The sequence below is a fragment of the Molothrus aeneus genome, chromosome 15, assembly GCF_037042795.1.
Source record: "Molothrus aeneus isolate 106 chromosome 15, BPBGC_Maene_1.0, whole genome shotgun sequence".
Lineage (NCBI taxonomy): Eukaryota > Metazoa > Chordata > Aves > Passeriformes > Icteridae > Molothrus > Molothrus aeneus.
In genome coordinates this window covers 1,701,267-1,729,095 of record NC_089660.1, presented here as the reverse complement: position 1 = coordinate 1,729,095, position 27,829 = coordinate 1,701,267, and the positions used below count along the sequence as shown (strand labels likewise).

Below are 27,829 nucleotides of genomic sequence, written 5' to 3'. Positions count from 1 at the left end.
GCCCACACTCCTGGGCCAGATCCCAGTGCCCATGTGTGGCAGAGCTGGCCAGGGGCTCACCTTGGCTGGTGCCAGGTGAGCTGCCAGCACCGGCTCCTGCCATGCACAGGCTGTTCACCGGGCACCAGCACGGCGGGGCTGAACTTTGTCCAGCTTCAGCCCTGATTTCTTGGCACCTTCCCTGCCTCGGTGCAAATGTTTGCAACTTCCACAGCCCTCGGCTTCCAGCTAATTAAACTTTGCATTCCTGTTGGCTCCCTGCAAACCCAGGCTGCTTCCCTTTGCCCCGGGCTGGGGGACCTGGGGCTCTGCCTGTGCCAGGTGTGTGTGGCTCAGGGCCACCTTCCTGCACCTTCACTGCAGGAGGATTTTCAAACCTCCCCTCCAACAGCATCAGCCCCAGAGCTCTGCACAGCTGGAGATTTAAACCACCAGCATCATTTCTCCTTTCGAGCAGGCTTGCACACAGTCACGACCAAACCGTGCTGATAATGAAAAGAAAAAAAAAACCACCATTTTTTTTTCTTAAAAAGGAAGTTTCTGTTTCTGTGTGGGCCCCACAGGGAGGCTGGCGCATGCGGGTTTCCAGTGCTAGAACCCATTTCCCAGGTAACAGAACTCCAGCCTGTGAGAACTGTGTGGCTTTCTCAGGCTGAAAGGTTGGACGGTATTTGAGCTGCTTTTTTTTTTCCCTTGTTGCTGTGTCCTTTTAAGAAGGAGTAAGTATGTCTATTTATATGTATTTTGGAAATGAAAGCACGTGGCCTGTGTCCCCAGAAACCCTCACGGTACATGTTGCCTCCCAGCTCTGGGGGGACACTGCTTTGCTGCTGACCACTCCCAGCCCATCCCAGCAGCAGAACTGGAGCTGGGGATGAGCTGTGGTAGGTGCAGGACATTCTCCTGGGAATTCCCCATGGGACCAGAGAATTTGGGATGTGGAATTGGATGCAGCAGGAAGGAAGTTGGTGGCTGAGAGGAGAGCGATGTCATGGGGGAATGTTGGGACAGCATGGATGGGAAGGGCTGGAGCTGCTCACTTCCTTTACTCCTGTTGACTCTTCCTGCCCGTGCTTTGACTGGTGCTGCCTGGCCTGCCTGCAGTGCTGGCTTCTCCCTTCCTCTGCCAGGGCATCTGGGATGCAGAGTGGTTTCCCTGGGGAGAATTGAGGGTCTGCTTGCCCTGGCTGCCTGCTCTCAGTGTCCACCTCAGTGTCCACCACTGCCCAGTGCCCATCTGCCCAGAGGAGCTGCAAACCCATCTGCACATCCAGCTGAGTCAAAAATACATGAAAGGCAGATTATCAGGGGGAGACTGTCCTCATCTCTGCCGCTCACTTATGGCAGTGCAAGGACCTGGAAATACAGCTTTCAAGTTTCTCTCTGTATTTATGTAACCCAAATGAACTCTTTTTTGGAAAGAGCCACTCTGTCTCATTTAGATACCTAAATATAGCAGCCTCTCCGGAGGGAGGATTAGCCTGCGAGTGCCCTGGCGGGTATGGGACCTTTGTGCATGGGTGTTATGGGGAGTTTGAACCTCATTCAGTGGGGCCTGGGGGGATTATTCCCCTTGCCATTATCAGGGTGGGTTTGCAGTGTTCTGGGTCAGCAGGGAGCTCACGGCAGTGACTGGGTTGGGAAGCACAAACCTGTGGAGATGTGGACTGCAAGGTTTTTTCTAAATGTCTCGATGCCTTTTGAGGCCAGGGCCCTTCTATGCCCAAACATCCTGTTTATTATTGTGCCACCTCCCTGTGGAGGCAGGATCTGTGCTCCAAAGCACTGAAGCAAAGCTGAGCTACAGGGTGAAACTTCCACATCCAGGCCTGCCAAAGGGCCCCGTGGGGCTGCAGCACCTCGGGGTGATCAGTGAGGGCTGTTGGGGATGAATCACCCCCACAACGTGGCTGGGTGGAAAGGCAGGGAAGTGCAAGGGTCCTTTCCTCAGGTAAGGTGCACCTTTAGGGAAAGGTGTGGGACCAAGCCTTTGAAATGCCAAGCTGAGGGACACCCCACAGGTGCCATTTCCCTTTGCCAGGGATGTTCATGGGCATTCAGGGACACCCACCCTCCTGGGCACCAGGGCCTGCACACTTCTTTGAGATGCAGATGTTGGCAGAATCTGGGCACTGTGCACATCCCATGGACCCACTTCTGCTTCTTCACACACACCAGAGCTCTTTGCCTTTGGGTGAGCACAAGAGATTGGTCTGACCATGTGGTGTGGGGGGCTTCTCGTGCACCCCCTGGCATCAGCCAGGCTTGCACCTTGCACCAAGCATTGATGGAAACTGAGTTTCTCAGAGGTGCACAGGGTGACCTTTGCTTTTGTCTTGTAACATTTCCAAGTGCCCTGCAAGTGAGGGTGTCGCTTCCAAGGAAATGGGGAGTGGCTGTCTGCGTGTGTGTGCTGGTGTTCTAGGGACTTGGTGACACATGCTGCAGGAGTCTCTGCAGCTGGCTCGTTTTAAAGAGTGTGGAGAGGACACCCTTGTGTTCCCTCTGCTCCTGCCTGCTTTGCAGCACTGATACAAGAGCGGCTCCCTGGCCCGGCGCTGCTGGAGGAGCTCCTTGGGATTTGGAGACACACAGGAGCTGCCTTGTGTTTTCTGCAGGAAAGCAGAGAGTCCCTCAGCTGTTTGAGAACTGCCTCTGTGCTTTTGGTGTGCTTTTGGCTCTGCCTCCCTGCACACCTTGTCCCCCCCGCTGCCCATCCTTGCTCCGCCCTGTGCCCAGCTCAGCTATGCAGCCTGTGGTGTGCAGGCTCCTCTGCCATCCCCCTGGGGCAGGAGCCACCTGGCTGAACCGTGGGACCCCGGGGATGTGTCAGTGAACACCTGCACGCTGGCTTCACACAGTGCCCTTGGGCAACCTTGCAAGCCCTGGTGCCGTGTCCCCTCAGCTCCCAGCGGGGACCAGGCAGGTCCTGTTTGGGCACTGCCCTGCTGCAGGGTGCAGGTGGAATGGACAAGGCAGAGGAAGCAGAAGGGGAGGAGGTGGCATGGTGGGCTCTGTGTGGAGGGCTCGCAGTGTCCCCAGGATCCCCGAGCTCCTGGCAGATGGCTGCAGCCCTCCCGCCCTGCTCCGAGGAATACAAATGTGCGGCAGATACGGTTACCCGGCCCGGCAGCGGTGTTGGCTTTCATCTGGATCGATATCCCTGCCGGCCTGCGTCTGCAGGAGCGCTCAGCTGGCAGCACAGGCCTGCCCAGGAGCAGACACCCACCCGGGCTCTGCTGCAGCCCCTGCCCGTCCGTGTGTCCGGCTGCCTCAGCGTGGTGTGGCCGCAGCCGCGCTGTCCGGCTCCGTCATGCGTAAAATGTAATAAATAGGGCCATAAGCCTTTTACAAAGTCTATTTCCACTCTTGGATCCGGGATTTAATGCATGGCTGCTTAGAGAGGCTGAGGATTTCAGGGGTCAGCAAGGCTAATTGCACTGCTGGAATAAAAGGGTGCGTGGTGAGGATCCTGCCCGCGGGCGGGAGCGGGTGCCGGGGGTCCCAGCCCCCCGCCCTCTGCCCCGGCCCTGTGTGCTCCCTGCCAGCAGTCTGGGAATGCCACGGCCAGGCGTGGCAGCTTGGCAAGGGTAGGGGTCCCCAGGGAGGTCTCTTTTGGGGCCCGAGAGGCCGAGCCAGCTGGGGAGTCACATGCTGCAGTTGTTCGGTTACCCGCTGCTCCGTGGTGTCTGTGTGTGTCTGCCCAGGCACGGCTGGCTGGAGCGCTTGATCTTAGATTACCTGTAAGCCAGGGAAAGCCTCTGCGGGGCCAAGGGCCAGTGAGGATCAGGGCTGTCCCGGTGCCAGCTCAGCCCCAGCCTGCAGCATCTCCTTCAGCTGCAGAGGGGAGCTGGGTACCACCCTGCCAGGCTGTGCCAGTGGGCCCTGACTGGGATGTGACAAACATCCACAAACTGGGATGTGTGCCCTGTGCTGGGGAGACAGCCCCACTGGGAATGGAAATGGGGGAGAGACCTGAATGGGGGTGCTCCAGTGCCAGGTGTGCTGGGTGGCCAGCACAGGGCTGGGGTCAGGACCTGGACAGAGCTTTCCTGGAGGTGCCAGGGAGGGGCTGATGGGATGTGCAGGCTCTGCATCACCAGGACAACCGGCAGCCACACACTCTGTAAGGAGGGGGACCCAGATGCCCCGAGGCTGCCGGGCGTGCGCCCTGTGCCAGCCTCTCACTCTGGCAGGGCTGTGCCGCTGGCCACGGCAGACGGAGGACGCCAGCTCCGCTCAGTGACTCCGCTGGCTGATCCCGTCATCTCCATCTCGCGCCAAGTGCTGAAGTCGCCATGGAAACCAGCATGGCAGCAGCCTCGCCAGCATCCTCGCTGCCAGCGCCCGGCCGGTGCCGCGCCGGTGCCGGGTGACCGGTGGCAGCCTGGGCCACTGCTGCCTGTCCCCGTTCCTCGAGGGTGTCAGTCCCGCTGATGGGCTCGGGGATGCACACGGGGCCCTTCCCCAGAGCCATGGCAGGGCCTGATCCATCAGAGCTCCTCCATCCCGCAGAGCCCCGCAGGAAGCACAAAGCAAAAGCCCGAGAGTATTGCTATTAATAGTACCTGCTCACAAAGTTATCTTTAGCTGCACTGCTCCCACCTTCATTCATAACAGCCATGGCACGGGCCTGACTCTTCATCCTGCTGCTGGAGTGGCTTTGAGGTAACCCCGGCATCCCCAGGTGCCCCACTCGCCTGGGCTTCCACCACTCAGCAGCCTTTCCTCTGCCTGTGGAGAGGCATGAGCCGCAAACCTTTCCCTGTAGTGAGAAATGGAGCTGGATTTCTTTTCCAGGGTTCATTTTTCTGTGGTGACCGTAACTCTGAACTCTGCTTGGCTTTGCCTCTCCTCCCACGTCGCTCCTGTGCAGCAGGGCTGTGTCTTGCCAAAGGCTTTCTCCCTGGAGCATCCCTGCTGGAAGTCCACGCTGGTGCTGGGATTTTGCTTGATCAGTGGAGGAGGCAGTGTGTGAAGTCAGCTATCGGGAATGGAGTATTTTCCCCTTGTATTTCAGTGGGTGTTTTTATAGGTTTCAAGCTGTGGTCCACCCTTCCCAGCATCTTTCATCTGCAGAGCTCACACAGCTCCTGGGAGGGTGCAGGGCTTTGAAAGGGCTTTGAGGATCCAAGGGCTCATCCCACTGCTTTGAGGCAGCATCTCCCACCGTTGCCAGGGAAAGGCCTGTTGCTCCTATTCTTGAACTCGGCAGTCACCGAGTTCCTCAGGTTCCTGGGTTAATCTGTTCCTGCCTTTAATGAGCTGCCTCATTAAAGTGTTTTTCCCTAATAACCAACCCTCCGGGCTGGGTGATGTTCAGCTGCAGACAACTGGAGACCTGCAGGCTGCAAAGGGCTGTTCAGGCTGTGTGTGGGGTGCAGGATGAGCACCATCCCTCTTCTCCCACATGGTGCCAAAAAGGCTGTGAAGGGAGCAGCTCAAAGCACCCCAAATCTGCCTCTCCTGGGTTCCAACACCAGACCTACTGCACCCACAAACTACAGGGCAGGCTGTACTGAGGGTGGCATCTGCCCTTGGGGTGCAGCAAACTGGGGATACTGGGACTAACTCATCTTCATACAAAATGTTCTTACCCAGGGGTGTGCAGCACAGGGGTTGGACATCACCCTAGGAGCCAAACCTGTGGGTGCATGCCTGCACCCCTTGGGCTGGGAGGCATCTGCCCAGCCCTAATGAGGGGTTTGAGCTGCTTGCCTTGGTGCCTGGGAGCTCATCTGGCTGGTTTGGATAAATGGAAATGAAAATCTCCCTCCTGGGGGCCTGCTCTGTGTGGAGGAGTGCACACACAGCTTGCAGCCGTGGCCTCCTAGGAACATCCATCCTTCAGGCATCTGTCCCAGCTGGTCCCCTTGTCCTGCAGGCATCTGTCCCACCTGGTCCCCCAGCTCCATGGTGGCTGCCCTGGGCCAGCAGGAGGAAGGCCGGGAGCCCTTGGAGCAGTGGCTCCAAAGGAGCAGCTTCAGCAGAGCCTCTGGTGAGGCAGCAGCTGCCACAGCCCCTGTCCCCAGGCCGTGGTTTTTAGGGTGTCAATGATGCAAGGCAGGAAGGTGCCTGGTTCTGGGGCTGCTCCATTTATATTTAGCTGACCCAGTTGCTGAGCAGGGGCTGCTGATCCCTCCTGGTGCTGCACTTGGGGTGCCGTGAGGGAATGCAGCAGCAGCATCCGGCTGGGAGCGTGGGGCTGGGCTGAATTCCTGCAGCCCTGCATCCCTGCAGCCCTGCATTCCTGCATCCTGCATCCCTGCAGCCTGCAGTCTGCTCTGGAAGGGCTGGACTGTGCTGGCATCCACCCTGCAGCCTGCCAGCCCCTCAGCACCCCTCCCAGCTCCCCCATCCAGCAGCACCCCAGATCCCCCAGGGAAGGAGGAGCTGTGGTGCCCCAGCAGAGGTGGGGAGGCAGCAGTTGCTGCTGCAGGGAGCAGCCTGAGGTTGTGCACAGACTGAGGCAGGAGCAGGCAGTGCTCCAGCCCCGTTCCTGGAGCCCTCCCATGGGGTTCTCCTGCCTCTCCAGCCTCAGCTCACCCCGCCAGCATCCTGCTGCTGTCTGTGGTGGGTGCTGCCGCTGTGTGAGGGGCTTCAGGGAACTCCTGGAAAGCACTGTGCTGCCAAAACACATCCTCTCAGTGCCAAGCACCTGCGAGGCAGCTGCTTCCCCATGGCAGGAAGGAGATAAAAAGAAAATCTCTTTCAAAGGCAGGGTGGCCTCCTCCCCGGGATCAGGGCGTGTGGCCAGGATGCTTTCCCGAAAAGAGCCGCAATCCCTGCGTAGAGAGGGGCTGGAGGGGACATGGTGTTCCCATCCTGATGTCCCTGTGGCTGTGTGCTTCCAGGGCTGTTGTAGTTGGCACACCTGGAGAAAGGCGAGTCCCCAAGGCAGGTCAGAGCAAAGCACTTGCTGCGGAAAGGGAAATTAATTATGGGCACTTTGCTGCACTCCAAGTGACTGCAAAGGCTGATGTTTCTCCTCTTGGCCCATAAACTAATTGTAACGGCAAAACCTCAACAAAAGCCAGGCTCTTAAATGCTTTCTTAATTAATAATTCTCAATAATCACTTGACGTCAATGACCAATTAAAACTTTGCAAAGGGAAGTTGTTGTTAAGTGCCCGGTACCTTTGCTCCTCAGTCGCTGCAGCTCTGATGAATCCTGCAGAAAAGCACCGGGAGGGCCAAGCCCGATGTTTTTAAAGGAAAACATTAAGCAGGAAAAACGTGAATATTCACGTGAGTGTCCACAGGGACAAGAGCAGGGAAGCTGAGCAGTCACTTGGCTCTGCTGCTCCCTGCCGAGCAGCCAGCAAGGGCTGGCAATGCAGACACCCAGAGGGTGGCACCAGGGGTGCCCCTTTCCTGCCCCTCTGGTGTGCTGAGTCCCCAGGGACAGCACGAGTGGAAGGGCATCATTTCTGGGAGTCCATATTGGAGGGGTCTTTAAGGTCCTGCTGAATGTCCTGTCCCATGGTGGGTCCTTGATTTGTCATGTGCCTCCTTCTCCTCCTTCTCTTTCTCCTCCTCCTTCCCACAGCCTGTCTGAGGTCAGCATCTCCCAGCTCAGCCCTGCCAGGCCTGAAAGCATCACCAGCTGGATTTTATTGGGTGGGAGTTGAGTGGTCCCCAATCCATCTACTGTTAAGTGGAGCCTCTGGAAAGCTGCCATTCATCTCCCTGCAGTGCTGGTGGCTGCAGCGCAGTGCTGGGAGGGTTAATGTCCTCCTCCTCCTCCTTCTTCTCCTCCTTCTCTCAGCTTCACAGCCATCTTAAAACTGCTGGAGCCAGGGCTGTGCACTCCCTGCTCCCACTCCTTTTACAGTATGGGCTGGCTGGCCAGGGAGCCCGGCCTGCTCCTGCATCCATCCAACTCTTTTCCTTCTTTGGATGTGCCCTGCTCAGGCTGCCCGGGCACTGCCTCCCCCCACGGGACCCGTGCCCCTGGCCAGGGGTGATGCCCAGGGCCAGGGGCTGCCATGGCTGGCCTCAGCAGTGCCAGGGTGAGATTTTTGCCCATGTTTCTCCAGGACAGTGCTGGGTGTCTGCCAAGGTGGATGCCAGAGGCTCCCGGGCACTGAGTGGGCACTTTATACCTGCAAATCCCTTGGCAGGCACTGGGAAAATCCTCCCCTGGGAAAGGTGGGAGAGGGTCAGAGCTGGCAGAAAGGAGGGTGAGGAGCGTGGCAGAGGGGGCAAGGAGCTCTGTGGCAGAGTATCCCATCCACGATGGGTACAGCCTGCTCCCAGCAGGGCAGCAGCACTCCTGCAGTGGGGAGCAGCAGTGGGGGCCCTGCAGTGCAGGGAGCAGGGAGGGCAGAGCCTCAGGCAGGCAGGCTCTGCTCCCCACTGAGCTCCTGCCCTCTGTCACCCCTCACAGATGGCCTGGGGGGTCCCGGGGGTGTTGCTGGCGGCCGTGGGAGAGTTGCTGAGCCTGTGCTGATGGCCAGGCACAGCCCCAGCCCTGTGTGTGTCAGGACAGCAGCAGCACGTGCTGCTGGCTCTGTACCCCAGGGTGGCCTCTTACCCAAATACCAGCCACTGCCCAAGGGTTTGTGCCCCTCCTGACCTGGGGGAAAGCAGGGGAAAGGCCTCTGGGGCCAAGGGGGAGGCAGAAACAGAGTGTCCCTGTGTCCCCTCTGTGCTGCTTCAGCAGATGTCAGCACAGGAAGCAGGAGGAGGTCACCCAGGGATCACATCTGGGCATTTTTTGGGTTGCTGACAGTCCATGCATTGGATGGTGCCTGACAAGGGAATGAGAGGAGAAGGGGGAGCAGCCCCAAAAGGCACAGGGAGGTCTTTGGTGCTGTGGTCCCTGTGGGTCACTGGCAGGAGCAGTGGGGACACTCTGGGAGGCCAAGGACCTGTCATTCCAAGTGGCTTTTTCATGAGCCCTCTGCCTGTCCTGCCTGTCTCTGTATGGGGACAGCAGCCTGGGGTGTGAGAGCCCGCATGTCCCTGGTGTCCCTGCAGCCACCAGGCTCAGAGCAGGGACTGTCACCACTGTCCCTGCTGGGAGATGCTCCTGGGGCTGTGTCCCGCCCTCCCAGTGCCCAGGTGTGACAGGGTGGGTACAGCAGGAGTGCCAGGCACGCTCCCAGTGCCCTCCCAAGCAGGTGGCACAGTGGGCACCAGGCTGCCTTTGCTGCTGCCACCACTCCACCCCATTGTGCCCAAGGAAGATGAGGCAGCCCCAGCAGACCCCACAGCTTGGGAGACCCTTCAGAGGGCCCAGTAGCAGTGTGGGGAGCAGGACTGGTGCTGCTGTGGGTCCAGCAGGGATGATGAATGGCTTAACCCTCTCCTGGCACTGCCAGCCTCCTGCTTGGATGGATGCAGCAGGATGGATGCAGCAGGATGGGATGCAGCAGGATGGATGGAGCAGGATGGGATGGAGCATGAGGGATGCAGGAGGATGGATGCAGCAGGATGGATGCAGCAGGATGGATGGAGCAGAATGGGATGGCAGCAGGGTGGGATGGAGCAGGATGGGATGCAGCAGGATGGGATGCAGCAGGATGGGATGGAGCATGAGGGATGCAGGAGGATGGGATGGCAGCATGAGGGATGCAGCAGGATGGATGCAGCAGGATGGGATGGAGCAGGATGGGATGGCAGCATGAGGGATGCAGCAGGATGGGATGGAGCAGGATGGGATGGAGCAGGATGGATGGAGCAGGATGGGATGGAGCAGGATGGATGGAGCAGGATGGATGGAGCAGGATGGGATGCAGCAGGATGGGATGGAGCAGGATGGGATGGAGCAGGATGGATGGAGCAGCATGGGATGGAGCAGGATGGATGGCAGCATGAGGGATGCAGGAGGATGGATGCAGCAGGATGGATGGAGCAGGATGGATGCAGCAGGATGGATGGAGCAGGATGGGATGGAGCAGGATGGGATGGAGCAGGATGGATGGAGCAGGATGGATGGAGCAGGATGGATGGAGCAGGATGGGATGGAGCAGGATGGGATGGCAGCAGGATGGATGCAGCAGGATGGGATGGAGCAGGATGGGATGGAGCAGGATGGATGGAGCAGGATGGGATGCAGCAGGATGGATGCAGCAGGATGGATGGCAGCAGGATGGATGGAGCAGGATGGGATGGAGCAGGATGGGATGGAGCAGGATGGGATGCAGCAGGATGGGATGGAGCAGGATGGGATGGAGCAGGATGGATGGAGCAGGATGGGATGCAGCAGGATGGATGCAGCAGGATGGATGCAGCAGGATGGGATGCAGCAGGATGGGATGGAGCAGGATGGGATGGAGCAGGATGGATGGAGCAGGATGGATGCAGCAGGATGGATGCAGCAGGATGGGATGGAGCAGGATGGGATGGAGCAGGATGGATGGAGCAGGATGGATGGAGCAGGATGGATGCAGCAGGATGGATGCAGCAGGATGGATGCAGCAGGATGGGATGGCAGCATGAGGGATGCAGCAGGATGGGATGGAGCAGGATGGATGCAGCAGGATGGATGCAGCAGGATGGGATGGAGCAGGATGGATGCAGCAGGATGGATGGAGCAGGATGGGATGGAGCAGGATGGATGGAGCAGGATGGATGGAGCAGGATGGATGGAGCAGGATGGATGGAGCAGGATGGATGGAGCAGGATGGATGCAGCAGGATGGATGGAGCAGGATGGATGCAGCAGGATGGATGCAGCAGGATGGGATGCCTGGAGTTCTGTCCTGCTTGGCCCCATCTCAGTGGCACTCGGTGCCAGCAGTGGGGGGATGGCTGCTGTCAGTCCCAGCAGGGTCACAGCCCAGCCTGGCTGTCTGGCTGTCCCTCCTTTTCACCCCTTTGTCCCAGATGTGCTGCTGGAGGCACGTGGGCCTCCTGCCAAAGGATGGGTGGCTTTCCTGTGGCTTCCCTGCCACCAGAGCCCGGGCATGGCTCCTCACCCAAGGCACCACGGTGCCAGTGCTCAGCCTGGCTGCACTTGCTGTCTCCCTGGCACTGCAGGCAGGGGATTGTCTGCCAAGCACCGGGGTCACACCAGGATTTGTCTCTCTGCTGCACATCCCAGAGGAGAGGAGGTGGAGGCACCCATGGCTCTCTGCCCCTCCTGCCTCTCTGCTCCAGCTGTGGCTGGCTTGGTTGAGGAAGATCCCTAATTTTGGCAGTGAGGAAGCCACAGGAAAGCCTCCCATCCTTTGGCAGAAACGTGGGTACCCTCACCAGGAGCAGGGGACCCCCTTCCCAGCCAGGCAGGAGCTGCTCATGCCAGCACAAGGAAACCCTTGTGGGATGCAGGGTGGGGGATTCAGACTCAGTCTCATCTCTCAGGGAAAAGGTTTGTGGATTATTTTATGCTCTGCAGCCAGTTTGGGCCAGGGTGAGCCTGTGGATGTGTCCAGGCAGCCCCAGCCATGGCTGAGGGGAGCATCAGTGCAGCCCCTGGCTCCTCTCACACCAAAGGCAGCAGCTGCAGGATAATAAATGAGCAGTCTATATTTAGACCCTGTGTCTGGAGCAGCGTCACGGCGTTGCCAGAGGGTTTTACCATTCACCACAGGCAGGTTTCCCTGCTCCTCCAGCTCCATGCCACCTCTGCAGAAAAGCTCATCAAAGACATCCAGCTGGAATAGCACCCTGAACAGAAAAACTGATACCTGCACAAAATCTCAGCACCCACCGAGGGATGACAGAGCAGAGCATTCCAGGGAGCCTTGGAAGGAGCTGGCCTGGGGCCATTTCCTTTGGCAAGGGCTTTATTTTGTCGCACAGAATTTCGTAGTAAAGAAAACAGGGATGGAGCCATCCCTTGTGCCACCCCAGCCCCATGTCAGCTCCTGTGCCTGCCCTGCTGGTGCAGCCAGGACAGCTCTCACCCCATGGAGCCGCTGATCCCTGTGGTCCCTGGATCCCCCAGCAGCCTGGCTGTGCCACTGCAGCTGCCAGGAGCAGCTGGGCTGGGGAGGGGACAGTTCCTGATGGAGCTGGGGGTGCTGGCAGTGCCTGGGAATCCGTGTGGAAATTCCAGGAGAGCTGGAGTGTTGTGCAAAGAGCCCTGTGCAGAGCCAGGCTGTGCTTTCCTGGCAGCCCAGAGTGCCAGGCTGCCACTGCCTTGGGAATGAGGGGATTTGCATGAAGGTTCCTGGTGCTCACATCTGGGATTTTCCCTGTGTGTTGCAATGTCAGAGGGTGTTGGGAACAGATGCTGTCCACTGCTGGCTCCTCCTGGCCTGGGGAGGGTTTCTCCAGGCAAAGCCAAACACTGAGCCCTTGCCATGAGCTGTGAGTGTGGCAGCTGGGACAGCTCGTGACAGGAATGTGACCGGCTCTGCCCAGGCCTTCCTTTGTGGCTCACAGCACCAGGACTTTTTCCCTGCAACCTTCCTTCCACAGGAAGTCTTTTGCTTGGGTTCTTGCACCTCCCAGGGATGGGAAATGCCAAGGTGAGCACAGTGCTGGGTAAAACTCACCAGCAGTGGGGCAAACAGCCCCTTCCCCTGCCTGCACAGCCCCACATCCCTGCTCCCAGCTGGGCACCGTGGGAGTGGGGCTGCCCCTGCATCCCTGGCAGTGCCCAAGGCCAGGCTGGATGGGGCTTGGAGCACCCTGGGGTGTGGAAGGTGGAACAAAACCTTTAAGGTTCCCTCCCAGTGCAAACCAGTCCCTGATTCTGTGCAGGTTCACAACCTTCCCTGTGCCTGCCCGTGGTGCCAGCTGTGCCTTGGCAGTACAGGGACACCTGAGGACACCCCAAGGACACCCCACTGGCAGAGCTGGCTCACAGCTGAGCTGGGGGAGAGCAGCACTTGGTGCTGGAGGTCAGTGAGCCCCTGCCTGCCCCCCACATCCCAGGACACCCCAGAGCACCCCAGCCCCTTACCCAGAGCAGCGTGGGGACAGAGGCACCCACAGAGCTTGGGCAGCTGCCCAGGGTACTGGCAGCCGTTTGGGAGGAGGAGGAGGAGGAGGAAGGCACCTGACTGCCAGGCAGGAGTCCAACTAGTTGAAACAGCTCCCGTTGTGGTTTGCATAACCCAGCCTGGCTCGGCCAGCTCTGGGTACACACGGTGTCACCTGGTCCCCAGGCTGGCACTGGGGCTGGCTGGGCAGGCTGAGGGGCTGCCTGCCTGGTGCCCACCATGCCCTCTGTGCCCTGCTGTCAGGCTGGCAGGGGCAGGGCTGGCTGTTCTCCTCCAGTGCAGCCCCAGCTGTGGGGCTGTGGCCCAGCAACGTCCCCTCGGTGCCACGCCAAGCACAGCCCTGGTCCCGCTGCCCTGCCTCCCTGCAGGACCCTCCAAGGTGACCCTGCAGGCTCTGACAAGGGCTCCTGGGGCTCTGACAAGGGGGCAGCAGAGGCAGAGGGATGGATAAGAGCGGGTGGATAAGAGCGAGGCAGGGCTGGGAGCTGGAGCTGCTCACATCTCACATGACTGGGGAGCTGCTGCCAGGCTCTGGGGCCATGCAAAGTGCATGAAGGTGGCACACCAAGCCAGCCCTGAGCAGCCTTAACCCCTGCCAGCCCTGCACGGGTTTCAGACCACCTGGCATGTGGCACTGCCAGGCTAGAGGTGCCTTCCCCTAGCTCTGATGGCCCCAGCCCAGGGGTGGCTGCTGGGTCAGAGCAGTTCTGTCACACCCAGAGCTCAGGGCTGGCTTTCAGGCCAGCCTGCCCTGGGGTCTCTGGCTTTCTGTTGATCCTTGGATTAGCTGGGGTCAGAAACAGGGGGGGACAAGGCTTGGGGGCAGGCAAGCTCAGGGCAGGGTGGCACAGCACGTGGAGCAGTTAAAGGATCTGGTTCAGTGTAAGAACTTGAGCTTGTGGGCTTCACCCCAACTGGTTTGGGAGGAGCAGAGGGGCTCCCAACTGGTTTGGGAGGAGGAGAGGGGCCCCCAACTGGTTTGGTAAGAGCAGAGGGGCTCCCAACTGGTTTGGGAGGAGGAGAGGGGCCCCAGCTGCTGCCGCAGGGAGCGGCCAGACCCCTCCTCTCATGCCATGTTGGAGCCTGCCTGGGGTTTTGGGGAGGGGAAAGGTGTGGTCCCTCACAGGAGAGAATTTGGAATAGAACAAAGCTTTGTGGATGTGGGTTTGCATGTGCTCCTGAAGCAGCTTCTTGCCCTCATAGGGGTTTTCTATCTGGAGATCTTGGAGCCGTTTCTTTCCAGGGTGAGTCAGTTGTTTGCAGAGTAGGAAGCCCGAGGAAAGCAGGTTGGCAGCAGCAGCTCCAGGCTGTGGCTCCCGAAATGCTTCCTGCAGAGCCAAAAAGCAGGGGCAGAGCCCAGCCCTGGGGCAGGTGGCCAGGCTGGGCCAGCTGACAGTGCCCGGGTACAGACCCGGACACAGCAAAGCCTTGTGCAGCCCCAGGAAATCCCCAGAGCAAACAGATTGTGCTGCTGTGTGCCCAGCCTGCCCAGAGCTGCTGCTCAGGGTTCTCACCTCCAGCATCCACCTGGGAGCGTGTCCCTGCATCCCCAGACCTGCTGGGACCTGCTCTCCTCCCACCTTTCCCTCAGAACTGGAGTGGTGTCAATACTGAGAATCACTTTATGCCAGGGACTCCTGATGCCCACCTGGAAAATACCCAGCTGGCAGCACTGCCCTTCTCCAGCTGCTTTCTGGGCACAGAGGGGTCAGAGCAGAGGTGACCACACTGGGTGGTGACAGTCCCCTCTGGCCAGGACACTTGCAGAAAATGGGCAATAATTTATTTGGGTGTAGCAGGATGGGGGAGCAGTGGGAGCCCCTGATTCAGGAGCAGAAGAGGGGGGGACTCACCTCTTGCTGTGCCCAGGTGATGGGGACAGGGAGGTGCAGGGTGCCAGGTTTGTGCAGGGCAGAAGCAGGAGCTGGCATGGGCAGTGCAGCAGTGAGGGGTGGCCAGCAGTGCCCACCCACCCACCTGGCACCCACCTGGCACAGCTGGGGCTTCCAGCTGCACTGGGCACACCTGGGCAGGCTGGGCAGGGGGTAAGGACAGGTCTGGGTGGTTTAGGGGGTAAGGATGGATCTGGGTGGTTTGTAGGGTAAGGACAGATCTGAGATGTTTGAAGGGTAAGGACAGATGTGAGTGGTTTGGGGGTAAGGACAGATCTGAGATGTTTGAAGGGTAAGGACAGATGTGAGTGGTTTGGGGGTAAGGACAGATGTGAGTGGTTTGGGGGTAAGGACAGATCTGAGTGGTTTGCAGGGTAAGGACAGATGTGAGTGGTTTTTCCCCTTGCACAGAGTTTTGCATCCTTGTGCATGCAGCTGAAAACTTCATTTTCACGTGGGAGCCGGGCACAGTGGGGGCTCCCACAGCCCCCCATGGCAGCAGGGCCAGCTCAGCCCGTGGCCAGCAGCAGAAGGGCTCCTGCAGGGTCCCACCGAGGCTTGGTGCTGGTGGCTGAGCCCCAGCAGGGCAGGGCTGTCCCTGGGCTGGCTGTGAGGTCAGGCTAATGCAGGAAGATCCTCCTTGTGCCTTCTTAACCCCAGCTTGAACCCTCCCCGTCTCCTGCCTCGGCCTGATTAGCACTAAGAGGCTGCTGGTGGCACCAGCAGTGCCAGCCCACGGTGCCTTCCATGGCAGGGGCACCTGAACCCCCTCAGAAGCAGCAGGGTGGGCAGGAGCTGGGCTTCCCCCTGGCAGCAGGGGACACCTTGTCCAGGCAGCCCCTGCTCCTCAGCAGAGCACCAGCGAGCTGTGAAAGGGCTGCTGTGCCCTGGGGAGGTGAAGGCTGTCCTGCAGGTGATGGGGACAGAGCTGGCAGGGGGTGACAGGTTCTCTCCAGCTGCTTGTCAGGTGTGAAAGGGGCAGGGCTGGGCCCGGTGTGACACGGTGTAACCTCAGCTCTGTCACACGGGCTGACTCCAGAATGTGCTGGCAATCCCAGCCCTTGCCCAGCTGGGCAGGGAGGCTGAGGCAGTGCAGGGATTGCCAGGCTGTGGCTGTGGCTCCTGGAAAGCCAAGGGCAGCTCTGGCAGCCTGGGAGATGCCAAGGCCGTGTCTGTGGGTGGGGAGCACGGCTGTGGCTGGCCTTGGTGGCAGCAGGCAGTGATGTCCCCATGGGCAGGGACTCTGAGTGCCGCCACAGGTCCGTGTGACAGTGGAGGGACAGTTGGTGCTTCCATCTGGGATTTGCTCTGGAGCTGGCTGGGAGGGGTGAGGAGCTGTGCCAGGTGAGCAGTGCCCCTGGAGCTGAGCTGGGCTTTGGTGTGCCAGGCTGTGCCATGGCAGGATGTTTGCAATGTCCTCTGGGCAGAAAGGGCCTGGTGGAGCCCTGTCAGCCTCTGAGCCGGGCACCAAACCTCCCCAGGGCAGGGGCAGGGCTGCTCCTCCTCGCTGGGCTCCCTGTGCCCACATCACTCATGTGGCTGCTGGCTGCAGGGACATCAGAAGAGGAAGCTCTGAAAATAATCACCCCCTCATGCTTTCCTTACCAAAGGAGGGAGTTGCCATCGAGGTGAATTCTTGTGACCAGCAGAGCTGGCTAACAGTCAGCTCCTCGGTGAGTCAGGGCTTGTGCCCATCATGGCACAGCCAGGTCCCCTGTGCTGCCAGCCTGGCTCCCAGGGCTGCACAGCCTTTCCTGCCCCTCAGTGCTGTGTGAGTGGGAGCCGTCCCAAGAATTTCAGTGTCTCAGTGCTCTGCTGGCCTCAGCCACAGTCCCCACTGCTCCCAGTCCCACTGGGCATCCCCTCAGGGCTGCAGGGGGGATGTGCCACCTCTTGGCCTGTCCTTGTCCCACACAGGCTGGAGGACACCCCACAGAAGGAGGAGAGGGGTGCTGGGGGAGGCCTGCCTGCTCCTGCTGCTGCTCCTGCCCCTGTCCCTGTTCCTGCCCCTGTTCCTGCCCCTGCTCCTGCTCCTTCTCCTTCTCCTGCTTCTGTTCCTGCTGCTGTCCCTGCTCCTGCTGCTGCTCCTGTTCCTGCTCCTGCCCCTGCTCCTGCCCCTATTCCTGTTCCTGTCCCTGCTCCTGCTCCTGTTCCTGCCCCTGCTCCTGCCCCTGCTCCTTCTCCTGCCCCTGCTCCTTCTCCTGCCCCTGCTCCTTCTCCTGCTTCTGTTCCTGCTCCTGCCCCTGTTCCTGCTCCTGCCCCTGTTCCTGCTGCTGTTCCTGCCCCTGCTCCTGCTCCTGCTCCTGCTCCCTGCTCCTGCTCCTGCCCCTGCTCCTGCTCCTGCTCCTGCTCCCTGCTCCTGCTCCTGCCCGTGTTCCTGCTCCTGCCCCTGTTCCTGCTCCTGCTCCTGCCCCCGTTCCTGTCCCTGCTCCCTCCCTGCCTGTCCCACGGCCAGGGGCTCCCCTGGCAGGGCTGGCAGCTGATGGCACATTTCAGTCCCCACTGTGCTCTGTGCCCAGCTCATGCCAGCTGCTGTCCGTTGCTCCTGCCTTTGCTTTGGGGAGATAAAAAGGAATTTCCTAGAAAACCCCAGCAGTGTTCAGCCTGGTGTCTGTGCCCTGCCTGGCTGGTGCCATCGAGGGGTGGCAGGGAGCTGGTGCCAGGGACAGGCTGGCACAGGTGTGTTTGGTGGTGGATGGGGTTTGCCAGGCTGGCTGCTGGCAGCGTGGGCTGCCATGGGCTGCTGCAGCTTGGCCCCTGCAGGGTGAAGCTCTCACACTTGGGCAGCACAGTTCTGAGCACGCTGAGGGTGCCCAGGTGTGCTGGCACTGCCTGGCCAGCCCTGGCAGCCCACAGGGACGCACACAGGGCTCTTTCCATTAGGTGGTGTTGAGAGAGGAGGTGTTCCTTGGGAACAGCCTGTTCCTGCTCTGTCTGCTCCTTGCATGGGGCACCACCTGCCCTTGCCTTGTGCTGGGGGTGCTTCAGGGTCTGTGGGGGCTGCAGGGCAGCTCTGGGCTGGTCCTGGAGCTCAGGCAGAACCAAAGTGGACTCTGTAATCTGGAGCCTGAAGAAATGAGCTGAGTATGGAATGAACATGCAGCTCTGTAACCTGTGATACGCTTTGCTGTGCCCTTCTTCCTAAACCCGACACACCTTTGTTTGAAGTATTCCAGCAGAATGTTGTTTATCCAGGGCATTATTACCAGTATCTCAGGCTCCTTTTTTCTGTCCTGTGACTCAAGGACAGTTTAGTGCAATTTCTTCCATCTTTCCTGCATATCAAAGTTATCCTGGCAAGTTCATGTTTATTGTTTGTGGTTAATGTTTAATATTTCCCATTACTGGCATCTCCTGGTTGATCTTAATTACACCTTCTAATGTGAGACAAAAGTCAAGGAATGAGACTGTGCTCAGCCTGGGGCTCAGAGCCTGGCACTGGGCACCCCTTTTCCCACCCAGCACCCCTTTTCCCACCCAGCACATCTCAGGCTGGGTTGGTGGGGCAGCTGCTCCACGTGTGCCACTGAATCACAGAATCATTTCAGTTGGAAAAGACTTCTGAGGTCATCAGGTCCAACCTTTGAGTCCAAGCTCTGAGTCCAGGCTGTGTTGGCACAGCGTGCCCAGCGTGGGCAGCTCCCACGTGCTGCACCCAGAGGGACCAGCAGAAGTGGGTTTGGAGTGGCTCAGGAGGAAGAAGGAGCTGCTGTTTGCTCAGTCCAGGTTTTAAATGAGTTTTTGCCTCTTGCTGGCTGGGCTGAATCGTTAAAACGGATTAGCAGAAAGTTCAAAAAAGTAATTAAAAATTAACAGGGGGCAGAGGGCAAAATGCCTGGCAGGACAGAGAGGTGTCTCTGCTCTGTGCAGCCTGGGAGGTTCCTGTGGGCCTTCCCCCCAGCCTGGGCAGGGGATGAGGGCCCTGCCTGTGCCTGTGCTCCCTGTGGGTGCAGGCAGGGTCCCCTCACCTCCAGGGACCTTCACTGTGGGGCTCTCAGGCTATAAATATGGGGGTGTCAGGGGGTGACAGGGCCAAGGCACAACCTGACACCGCCTCTCCCTCATTCACAGTGACATTTTGTCAAATGCCACTGGGCAGGGGGGTTGCTTATCTGCTGGCACACACTCTGGTGACCTTCACCGCTCTGGCCAGGTGCCTCCTTGCTGTATTTACACTTATTTATAGCTGTCTCCTCCATTCCCACCTCTGCCCTCCTCCCTGGTGCTGGAGCCAGGCTGTGCCCCACATCCCTCCTCCCTCTGGGCTGGCACAGAGCTGGCACATCCTTGGGCATGATGAGGGGCTGGTGCTGATGGGTGACACCGTGGGGGCCGTGTCCCCTGGCTGGGAGCTGTGGGGACAGCAGGGTGCAGCCCTGGCTTGGTCCCACTGTGGGTCGTGCCCCCAGAGCCTCCTCACTCTGCTCTCTGCTTCTGGGGCAGCTCAGGAGGGAGCTGGGGGTCTGCAGGCACCCAGCCCTGCCTGAAAGGGAGAGTGGCTGTGCCCAGTGCTGCACCAGGCAGCTCAGTGTGGAACCAGCCAGTGCCACAGCAGCCAGTGCCACAGCAGCCAGTGCCACACCAGCTCAGTGTCACACCAGCCAGTGCCACACCAGCCAGTGCCACAGCAGCCAGTGCCACAGCAGCTCAGTGTGGAACCAGCCAGTGTCACACCAACCAGTGCCACAGCAGCCAGCCCAGTGCCACACCAACCAGTGCCACACCAACCAGTGCCACAGCAGCCAGTGCCACAGCAGCCAGTGCCACACCAACCAGTGCCACAGCAGCCAGTGTCACACCAGCTCAGTGTGGAACCAGCCAGTGTCACACCAACCAGTGCCACAGCAGCCAGCCCAGTGCCACAGCAGCCCAGTGTCACACCAGCCCAGTGTCACACCAGCCCAGTGCCGCAGCAGCCAGTGCCACACCAGCTCAGTGTCACACCAGCCAGTGTCACACCAGCCAGTGTCACACCAGCCCAGTGTCACAGCAGCCCAGTGCCACAGCAGCCAGTGCCACAGCAGCTCAGTGTCACACCAGCCCAGTGCCACACCAGCCCAGTGCCACACCAGCTCAGTGTCACACCAGCCCAGTGTCACACCAACCAGTGCCACACCAACCAGTGCCACAGCAGCCAGTGCCACACCAGCCCAGTGCCACAGCAGCTCAGTGTCACACCAGCTCAGTGTCACACCAGCTCAGTGTCACACCAGCCAGTGCCACAGCAGCTCAGTGTCACACCAGCTCAGTGTCACACCAGCCAGTGCCACAGCAGCCAGTGTCACACCAGCCAGTGCCACAGCAGCCAGTGCCACAGCAGCCAGTGTCACACCAGCTCAGTGTCACACCAGCCAGTGCCACACCAGCTCAGTGTCACACCAGCTCAGTGTCACACCAGCCAGTGCCACAGCAGCCAGTGCCACAGCAGCTCAGTGTCACACCAGCCCAGTGCCACACCAGCCAGTGTCACAGCAGCCAGTGTCACACCAGCCAGTGCCACAGCAGCCAGTGCCACAGCAGCCAGTGTCACACCAGCTCAGTGTCACACCAGCCAGTGCCACAGCAGCCAGTGCCACAGCAGCCCAGTGCCACAGCAACCAGCCCAGTGCCACAGCAGCCAGTGTCACAGCAGCCCAGTGTCACACCAGCCCAGTGCCACAGCAACCAGCCCAGTGCCACAGCAGGCAGCCAGTGCCAGCCCCCTGGTGCCAGCCCGTCCCAGGAACACCCTGCTGTCTCCCTGCAGGGCTGTAATCCCCGTTTGAAGCAGTCTGTGATTCCGGATTTCCCTGATAAGCCCAGACAACTCTGCAAAACCCCTGCCCAAGGATTTTCTTTCCGAGTTCTGGTGAGGGTGAGGAGGGAGAAGCTGCCCTGGGGCCGGGGCAGGGCTGGTGGGAGCAGCACTTGGTGTTCTCAGCATTTCTCACCTGCTGCTGCTGTGGGTGCCAGCCTGACTCTGCTGGCTGCTCTGGGGCAGTGCCTGCAGCTCGGGTGGATGGATATTTATCCCTTAATGCCTTGGGCAGGCTCCTGGCTCTGCAGGGAGGAGCTGAGTCACTGTTTGCTCCCAGTGAGGAGTGGGCTCTGCTGTCCCTGGCTGCTTCCCTCGGCCCCTCCGAGGTGCTGCCTCTTTGCTTCCCTTTTCCCATGGCACATGAGTGACAGGGCACCCCTGTCACAGGGGCAGGATGCAGGATGAGGCTGCTGGAAGGTGCTGCCCATGGCCAGCAGCACTTCAGAGGCTGTCCCTGTGCAGGCTGAGTGAGCACCAGCCCCGTGTGCCATCCCCCTGTGCCCACAGCCCACACCAGAATTCTTGGCCATGACTTCAAGGGCTTGGACCCAGGGCTTGTGCAGATAAGGGTAATTTCTGGCAGGGCTGGAGTGAGACAGGAGAGCACCTGCAGGGCTCTGTGTCACGGTCACTGCGCTGTCCCCAGCTCCTGAGGCAGCTCACAGAGCACACAATGAGCTGAGCCCTTGCTTGCCCTGTTCAGGCTGCTGTTCCCTGGCAGCTCCTGCTCTCCCTGGGCTCACGGATGCAGCTGACCCCAGGCAGCCTCTCCAGTCCTGCTGACTGCAGGGGTTTTGTTTGGGGAGCCCAGGTTGACACTGAAAAAGAGGAAAACATTTCCTGTCTCGTTAATCCAGTGTTTGAATTAGAGTTGGGCCTGGGGAGGAGTCTGGTGTCTCCTCAGAGATAAGACCTCACGTGCCAGGGTTCACACTGCTCCAAAAGAGAAGGACTGAAAGGGACATGTCCCACTGCTGTCCCCAGGGCGTCAGAGCCATCACTGAGCTGGGACATCCTGGGATGTGGCTCCAGCCAGTGGCTGTGGGTCCAGCCTAGGACATGTCCCCAGAGCTTCTGGGCCCACCAGAGACTGTGGCCTGCATTGAACACCCTCCCAATCAGGCAGGGAGATGGATCTAACCCTGTGCCAGCTCCTCGTGCTGCCACTGCCCTGGGAAGGACAGACTGGGGACATGGCAAAGGGACAGGGAGTGGGAGCACATTGCACCCAGAGCCAGAGGGACGCTGACCCAGAGCACCCAGAGCCAGAGGGACGCTGACCCAGAGCACCCAGAGCCAGAGGGACGCTGACCCAGAGCACCCAGAGCCAGAGGGATGCTGGCCCAGAGCACCCAGAGCCAGAGGGACGCTGACCCAGAGCACCCAGAGCCAGAGGGATGCTGGCCCAGGAGGCAGCAGGAGCTCTCCTCCCTGGAGCAGGGGCTGCTCAGACATGGCAGAGCTCTGGTGGCAGCCTTGCTGCAGCACAGCCAGGTGTCTGGGCTGGAGGATGCCTCCCAGGCTCTGAGCATGTCTCCATGGGTGTTTGCTGGCTGCACACCAAGAACCCATGGCTGATCTTCCTACAAAGTCCCGAGTAAAATTAGAACAAAAGTTCACTCCTCTCCCAAGGCAGCAGGAAGTGCAGAGGGTGGGAAAAGGGACAGTCAGAGCAGATGAGGTCCCGTGCCCACAGGCAGTGTCCCCATTGCTGCTGCCACCCCCGAGCTGGGCAGGGGCTGCCCCTTCCCCAGGCCTGGGAACAGCCCAGAGGGGCTCAGGGCCATGGGCTGGGTGTGGTGGGCTCCCTCTGGAGCCCAGGTCCTCGGTGGCTGGGCTGGGTAAGGGACACTGTCCAGCAGAGGGGACTGGCTGGGGTGCCCATCCAGGTGGCCTCACCAAGCAAAGGCTGTCCCCGTGTCTTTCAGTGAGGAGAGGAGGAGGCTCCACACAGACAGAGCTGAGGTTTGGGCATTCCAGGCCCGTGGGAGGCAGGAAGCTGGGAGCATCCCCAGCATGGCAGTGGCAGTGGCAGTGGCAGTGGCAGTGGCAGTGGCAGGGCAGTCCTGCCCCCAGTGCCCAGAGAGGGCAGCTCAGCAGCCTTGGATTGCAGGGGTTTATTTTTACCCAGCCCTGTTGCCAATGGGGACATGTCACATCTGTGGAGTTGATCAAAAGACATCCCGAGCACTGGTGTCAGCTGCTCCTTGTGATCTCAGCACCAGGATCTTTTCCCTTGTGGCATATCAAAAGGAGCAGGAGAATTTGGCTGCTCTGCTATTTTTAATTGCACGCACACACGCACACACAGACACACGTATAGCTGTGTATGTATGGCTTGGCTAAAAATAAAAACCTGTGCCTGTGTTCCCATGGGAAGATTTGGGGAGAAGGGGGAGACAAAGTTGTCACAAGACTTCTTCTGGAGCAGGGACAGGAAGGCAGGGACAAGCCGCAGCAGGTAAGGGACACATCTGAAAGGCCAGAGGACATCTGATCCCAGAGCAGTCTGGGCAGAGGGACAGAACAAGGGGGAAGGCAGCATTTGTGTGCTCCAGAGCTGGCAGTGGGGCCTCCTGACCTGCTGCATGTGCTCTGACACCTGGGAACAGAGGTTTTTGCAGGACAGGTTAGAAAATCCCCATCCCTGGGGGCCCAGTGAGGAGTTTCAGCTCCCAGAGCCCTCAGGGGTGCCCGATACTCTTTGTGGCACCACACTTGTGGGATCTACCTGATACACATCCCTCCAGCAAAAAGGTGAAGGGAGGGTGCTGGGAGAGCATCCCCCAGAGCAGGGGCAGCTCCCAGAGCTTTGTCTGGGGCTCCCTGCATCCCCTGCAGCCCCTGGGCATGGCTGGGGCATGGCACTGGCTCACCTTCAGGCCATAAAACCACTCTCCCTGCCCTTGCTGTGCCCTCCGAGGTGCTCTCCCTGTTTTCCACCTCCCCTGGGATGGGGCAGGGTGGGAAGCAGGTGGGAAATGCAAAAAGGGAGCGAGTGTGGGCACAGGAGTGTCCTTTGGAGTGTCCTGGATGTGGTGGGGAGCGTGGCAGACAGGCTCCTCAGCCTGGGGGAACACAGCCAGTAATCCCAGATTATCCCAATTTGAAGAGCAAAAAACGAGAAGAGAAAGAGAGAAAAGCTGTCTTTCCCATTCCTGCAGCTGGGTTTGAAATCCCTTTTCCTTCCCACTGAGTGATGGAGGAGACCCTTCCAGGGTGCTTCAGGAGGAGGGGCCCCCATGCTCCCCCGCAGCCTCTCTCACATGCTCAGATGTTTGCCTGCTCCAAAATCCATTTGCTCTGTAAATAAACTTGCTTCCCTCACTGCCAGAAGCCTCTCCTTGGGCAGGCAGTGCTGGGAGGAGTCTCACCAGACCCTTCCCTGTGTTTTACCCTGACACTGAGGCAGAACCAGGCACGGTGCAGATGCCAGGGCGGGCAGTGGGTGCTGGTGCCAGCCCCAGCTCCCTCGGGCACTGGGTGCAGCTCTGGGGTTTCGTGGCTGGAACCCAAGTGGGGCAGGTGCCAGCTCCTTTCTGTGGTTAAATGGAGATTTTTAGCTCACATCACCCTGAGTGCTCTCAGACATCCATTCATTTCCATGCTGTCCTCACCCTGCAGGGAGCAGGGAGCAGCTCTGGGCTGCCTTGGTGGTGCTTTGGGATCTGCAGCTTCCCTGAGGGGTGTCCTGAGTGCTCCAGGGCCATGTGGTGGGACAGGGTGAGCAGCAGCTGTGAGGCTGGCCCTGTGTGCTGCTGTCCCAGGTGTCCTCTGCTGGTCCCCAGGCCACCACTGGATGTCACTTTTAGGGCACCAGGGGCAGGAATTGCCCCTACCATGACTGTGCTGTGGCTGTGCTGTGCCCTGACCATCTGCTCACTGGGAAGGGATGAGGCTCTTCCCAAGCAGCTCCAGCTGTGGCACAGCTGGGACACCAGCAGGGGTGTGGTGGAGCTGTGGGGCTGCGCCAGTGACCAGTGCCAGGCTGAATGGGTGAAAAGGTGCCCACCACACCCTGCCAGTGCCTGGACCTGTGTGGGAAGAGGAGCTGGAGCAGGGCTGGGTGGATCTCTGGGTGACAGGGGGGGCTGCTGCTGTCCTCAGTGCCTGCTCCTCTGGTCTCAAGCATTTCTGTCCTCTCCTGTGTGCAGTATGAGGTGTCTGGAGAGGAGCATCTCTACTCTGACTTCCCCGAGATCGATCTGTCCCAGCTGGACGCCGGCGACCTGGACTCTGCTGGCTGCTTCAATGAGCTGCACTGGGGAGGGGAGCACTCAGAGACCGACTCCAGCCAGTACAGCACCGACGACTCCGAGCTCTTCCAGGTACCCCATCCCCCCTGGGTGCAGGCAGGAGGGAGCACAGAGCTCTCCAGGCACCCCAGGATGGAAGCAGGGGGAGAGGGAGGCTGGCAGGAGGGAACACACACAGGACTATTAATATCTCCTCCCCAGCTGATTAGTGCTCCATTAATTTGTGCACCGGCTCTAAATGGGGCAAGCGGAGTAGGGCTAATGAGGAGGAGGAGGAGGAGGAGGAGGAGGCTGCTGAGGCAGCCCTCCTGTGCTGCATTATTCACTGGAACTGCAGCCGGGGTGCAGCGTGTCCTGTTCCATTCCTGGAATGCCAGGGCGGCAGTGCGGGGGTCTCAGCACTGGAAAGTTCCCTTCCCAGGAGCTGGAAGCAGCCCCTTCACCCTGTTCCTTCATAGGAACAGCCCCTTCACCCTGTTCCTTCACAGGAACCAGCCCCTTCACCCTGTTCCTTCATAGGAACCAGCCCCTTCACCCTGTTCCTTCATAGGAACCAGCCCCTTCACCCTGTTCCTTCATAGGAACAGCCCCTTCACCCTGTTCCTTCATAGGAACAGCCCCTTCACCCTGGTTCTTCACAGGAAGCAGCCCCTTCACCCTGTTCCTTCACAGGAACCAGCCCCTTGCTCTGTTCCTTCACAGGAACCAGCCCCTTGCTCTGTTCCTTCACAGGAACCAGCCCCTTGCTCTGTTCCTTCACAGGAAGCAGCCCCTTGCTCTGTTTTCCCAGCTCTGGCAGCCCCTCTGTCCCTGGGGTCCCTGTGTTCCTCTCCTCGGCTCTGGGCCGGGATGGATCCGTGGCTGTGCCAGCACGGTGCAGAGCTGGGCCAGGGGATGCTCCTGGGCCAGGGGATGCTCCTGGGCACAGGCAGGACTGCTCCATGTCCCTCTGCCCCTGTCTCTCATCTCCTGGAGCTGTGAGGGCAGGGCAGGGCTGTCTGACAGCACAGCCAGGTTGGAAGCAGGGAGATGCAGAGGGGACTGGGCACAGAGCAGGCTGGGCAGCCCCCTCGCCCTGCCCAAGCTTGTGCCATGCCCTGGATGTGCCTGTCCTTGGGGCTGGGGTCTCTGTGCCCTCCTAACCTTTACCCCCTTGCACAAGGAGGTTGTGACCCCCTGGTACCAGCTAATCACCAACCCTGGGTTACATTTTGGGAGGAGGATTATTTCTATTTAAACAAGGAGATGAGAAAAAAAAGCCTCAATATTTTCTAACCTGCCCATAAAATAACAACCCTCTGGCTTTTATGCTGGGCTGATGCTGTGCTTGAAAATGGTCCAGTCCAGCTGAGGGACCTTCATCACGAGATGCATATTTTCCATGAACTTCCTGGGGAAAAGATAAACAGAAAAGAAATGCAAAAGCCAGGCCGATGAGGAGCAGTGGAGTATGATGAAATGTATCCCACTGAACTTGTATGCACAGCAATCTCGTGCCAATAACAGGAGGAAAAGAAACTGAGCCAAAAATGGAGCATCCTGCTGCCTTTCCCTGGAGCCTGCTCTAGGAACTGCGAGCAAGGTTAGGGCATGGAACAAAAGATGTTTAATTTTCAAACAAGAGGAGAGAAACACAGGAGGCTGTGTGCAGGCAGCAGTCCTGCCTGTGAGCCTGACTTTACCCCCGTGCTAATTTTATCACTGATGGTAGCCTGCCTCTCCTTGGACATGGTTTACATTCAGATTGTGATGGAGGAGGACCAAAAAGAAGGAGCTGCTGGCTCACTCCAGCCATTCCTCAGCTTCTGCATCCTCTCCTGGCCTTCAGCACTGTATTGCCGGACTGGAAGGGAACTCAGGGGGCTGGGTGGGACTGGGAGGGCACTGGGAAGGCTGGAGGTGCATCAGCAAAGCCACAGCCCAGGAGAAAGGAGGGGCCCAAGCCAAGCTGGAGCAGTGGGCAGGGAGGAGGCAGGAGCAGCCCCTGGCCCTGGGTGAGGTGGGCCTTGCACTACAGCTCCCCTGACCCAGTTTTGGGTGAACAGGGTGATCTGGGGGTGCTGATGGGAGACTGGGGAGTGACTGGGGCTGTGCTCTGGACAGGATCTCTCACAGAGCACTGGGTGCACCAGTGTGGGAGGGCTGGGAGCCCCTGAGCAGCTGGAGGTGCCTGCGTTTGGGGGCTCTCAGTGAACACAAAACTCAGAGTGGTTCTTGTCACAAGCTGTGGCATCAGGCCAGTGGTGCAGCCCGGGCAGAGCTTCCCCTGTGCCCTCCTGGGAGGCTGTGCCCTCTTGTCCACTGGGCAGCCCTGGCTGAGCTCACAGCTCTTGCACTTGCAGAGTCAGGAGGATTTGGGCCAGGAGCTTTTTCCTGACAGATCCTTTATCTGCTGCTGTTTGCCTCATGGTGGGGTGGAGGCCCTGTGGGGAGAGAAGATGCTCTGGTTCATTCTTTTCCTGCTGGGGTGCAGGTGGACAGACGGACACTCCTCTCCCAGGTCTCACAGTGGGGTCACTGGGAAGGGTGGGAGCTGGTGTGGCTCTGCTGGTCCCTGTCCCCCATGCAGCATCCTGGGGACCCTGTGCCCAGCCTAACCCCCTCTTTCTTCTCTGCTGCTCCTTTCAGATAATAGACAGCGAGAACGAAGCGCTGCTGGCAGCCCTGACCGAGACTTTGGATGATATTCAGGGAGATGACATGGGCCTGGCTGCCTTCCGAACTATGGAAGAGGGGGACACGCTCAGCCCTGCCACCACCTCACCTGCCCCCTCCCCCAAACCCACCGCCCCGGTCACGGGGGGCCCCCCGGCCCCCGAGGGTGATGAGCTGTCTCTAGTAAGAACCCACTTCCTACTGTTTAAGGTGGATTTGGATGAGCCCCAGATAAGCCGGCTGCATGGGTATGATAGGAAGCCAAGGTCTGAATTTTTTCATTCTAGGCTTAAAACTCTCTTTAACCGTCAATACCAAAGCATATTACTTG

At 59.5% G+C, this 27,829-nt stretch overlaps 1 protein-coding gene across 1 annotated transcript in view; it reads left to right on the top strand.

Moving 5' to 3' along the window:
• Positions 1-27,829, top strand: part of PPARGC1B (PPARG coactivator 1 beta) — a 46,840-nt gene that overhangs the window by 7,435 nt on the left and 11,576 nt on the right. Inside the window, exons 2-3 of the mRNA XM_066560358.1 lie at positions 24,742-24,915; positions 27,472-27,681. Coding sequence (XP_066416455.1) covers positions 24,742-24,915; positions 27,472-27,681 — 384 coding nt within the window. The remainder of the gene's footprint in view (positions 1-24,741; positions 24,916-27,471; positions 27,682-27,829) is intronic.